This window comes from Neophocaena asiaeorientalis, unplaced genomic scaffold (genome assembly GCF_003031525.2).
Source record: "Neophocaena asiaeorientalis asiaeorientalis breed wild unplaced genomic scaffold, Neophocaena_asiaeorientalis_V1.1 scaffold129, whole genome shotgun sequence".
Lineage (NCBI taxonomy): Eukaryota > Metazoa > Chordata > Mammalia > Artiodactyla > Phocoenidae > Neophocaena > Neophocaena asiaeorientalis.
Genome location: NW_020172446.1, coordinates 1,933,293 through 1,936,025, shown reverse-complemented (window position 1 = coordinate 1,936,025; position 2,733 = coordinate 1,933,293). Strand labels below are relative to the sequence as shown.

General features: G+C 45.0%; 1 protein-coding gene across 1 annotated transcript in view; it reads left to right on the top strand.

Moving 5' to 3' along the window:
* Positions 1 to 864: 864 nt before the first annotated feature.
* Positions 865 to 2,733, top strand: part of ATAD5 (ATPase family AAA domain containing 5) — a 36,389-nt gene continuing 34,520 nt past the window's right edge. The window contains exon 1 of the mRNA XM_024734249.1: positions 865 to 1,278. Within this exon, the coding sequence (XP_024590017.1) occupies positions 1,213 to 1,278 (66 nt within the window). The 5' untranslated portion in view covers positions 865 to 1,212. The remainder of the gene's footprint in view (positions 1,279 to 2,733) is intronic.

The following is a 2,733-nucleotide window of genomic DNA, read 5'->3' as shown; positions in this document are numbered from 1 at the left end:
GGAGAAAGTGATTACCACTAATTTCATTGGAGAAATTTGTACCCTTTATGTTGTCCAGGCAATAGCAAATACCATATAGACACAATTACGTCAACAGTTAACATCAGTTTGCATAACCCGACAGAACAAGGTGGCTTCCCGTTACTATTTGACAGGTGTATTTACATGACTTGTTTCAGCTCTTACACACCGTGTAGTTAAAACTAGCACTCAGACAAAATAAACACACTCTCTATATTGCAAGTGCAATGAAAAAAAAAAATAAAGCTAAACATGTCTGTGAAAACAATGCAAATGATGTATGAGATTATCTTCACTACAAACTAGCAAACTACTGGTACCCAGCAACAACTCGAACACACGCCAGCCAGTTGAGGCGACGACCTTGGGCTCCTAGCTGCTCGCGAGGACGAAATCCACGGGAAGAAATGCCTCCTGAGCTCAATTAGGGGTAAAAAGTCGAAATCTCGGACCCCAAGTGGGTGTATCTCTAGGTAGGACGCTTGCCAAAATAACATTTTATTCCGTGTGGGAGTGTAATCAATTGTTATTCCCTTTTCTGTATTTTTCGAATTTCCACTTTTAAATAGGGGCTAGTCTGGGGCGTCAAAAGTATGGGGTTCTAATTCTGCCACCAACGGACTTAGTCAAATCATATCCTCATCAGTGAAACTGGGCGTAAGAAGTCTGAATCTCCGAAGTCCCCGCTACTTTTAGATTCACGGTAAAGCAATCCCACCTCCTGCAGTCTTGCCGAAGAAGCATTTTGGCCCTCTCGGCTCACTGTCCGCGCAGCCTCCGGAAGCAATCTAAACTCCGCCCCCTGCACTCTGGACGGCGCGAAAACCCAATTGACAAGAACTCCCTCCGAATCCTGCGGGTAGAATCTGTGTTCTGCCTGCTTTCCCCGCGGGATCCCCAGTCCCTATCACTCAGAACTGGAGTGGCAGCCTCAGGGGCACCCCGCGCTCACCGACCGCGCCTGAGGTTCTTCGCTGCCCGCGCTTTCTCACCGCCTCTTCCCGCGTTCTACTTGGTTGAGCTGGGCCCAGCCTCTGCGACCACCCCGGGCAGTGGGCGCGGGGGAGTCCGAGGCGGACCCCGCGGCCCAGCTCCTCGCTCCTGCTGGAGCCGGCAGCCTCCATGGCCTCCCGACAGGCCGGGCCGGGCCGCGGAAGGTCCTAGGAACCGGGATTCCGGGAAGCAAGGAGCATGGTGGGGGTCTTGGCCATGGCGGCGGCAGCTGCTCCCCCTCCGGTGAAAGACTACGGGAATGAGGTGAGCTTGAATATCTCCGAATGTTGGGCGTGGGGGAAAGGTAATCCCGACTTAGGATCTATGAGGGGGAAGGAGGGATCTGGTGACGCCCCAGAGTCTGACATTCTGTGCAACAATTGCTGGGGTGTGTCGTTTCTTAAAGGCGTGATAGGTCCCTAGAAACATTGGGATTGTGAGATGTTTGCGGGGACCTTAAGATGCCTAGTAAAGGACTAGTTACCAGATGCTGAAATGTTTCTGGAACTTGATGTTTTGGACTTGTGAAATGTTACGGAGGATCGCAGGGTCAAGTCTGGGGTTCATGATAAGGAATCATAGGATAAGGAATCACTTTAGCGTGGAAAAGAATCTTTAAGTTCTACCTGTCCACCCAATCACCTGCTCTAGGAATACCGCTTAGATTGTCACTACAGGAATCAAAAAAGGTACTTCATTTAAAAATCATTATCTCATTGTTCTAGGGCTTAAGATACTGCAGTTAGAAGTCCCAGCTTGGCATGCTGTTACTCTCCTGTGTTCATTAACTTTCAGTGAAATGTACTAAGCAGTTGTTGTTAAGAGATTCTAATGCCATGAAGTAGTGGAGTAGCATCTAAAAGTAGACGGTTGCTATATTTTTACACCTTTCAAGCTCGCATTCTAACTGAAGTATGCAAACAGATGTCTTCGAAGTGAGCCAAGATGTATATTCACTTATTTCGCTGAGACTCTTACTTTTTAGAATTGAGTACTTTTGTCTGCTTGCTAATAGATGTTATGCTGATACTTCTTTGCTGAAAAGGCAGTTGCTCTGCTTGTCTCAGGTGTGAAGAAGGACTTTTGATACTTGAATTACACAGTTCTTGCTTTTTGTTTGCTCAGTTTTCCAGTCTTTTCATTACACTTTCTGCTTTTGGTGCCCTGCTTAGAGGGCTATTTCACAGTAATGATACTTACTGTTTAGTATTTTAAGGGTAAGGACCTTATACACATTATTTTACTTAATATCAACCCTGTGATGAGGTGTTATTATCTGTATTCTACAGATGAGAGAAGGTTAAGAAGTAATTAAAAGTAAGTTAGGTTAGAAAAAGTAAGTTAGAAAATTAACAGTAATTTGCTTGAGGTCCCACACTAGTAGATGTCAGAGCCAGCACTTGAACTTAGATCTGCCTGACTCCAGAGCCTATGGTATTGTGCCTCTGATACGAGCTCACGATAATAATAATACTAACAACTCATTAGCATTTTCTTCTAGTACATTTATCATTTCATTTTAAGATGTAAAATTTTAATCTGTCTGTAATTTATTTTGTCTCATATTTATCCAGAGGGTTAAAATTTGTCCCCATACTATTTATTAACTACTTCTTTGCCCACTAACTTGAGTGCTACTATTATAATATACCAAATTCTTTTTTTTTTTTTTTTTTGGGGGGGACGCGGGCCCCTCACTGGTGTGGCCTCTCCCGTTGC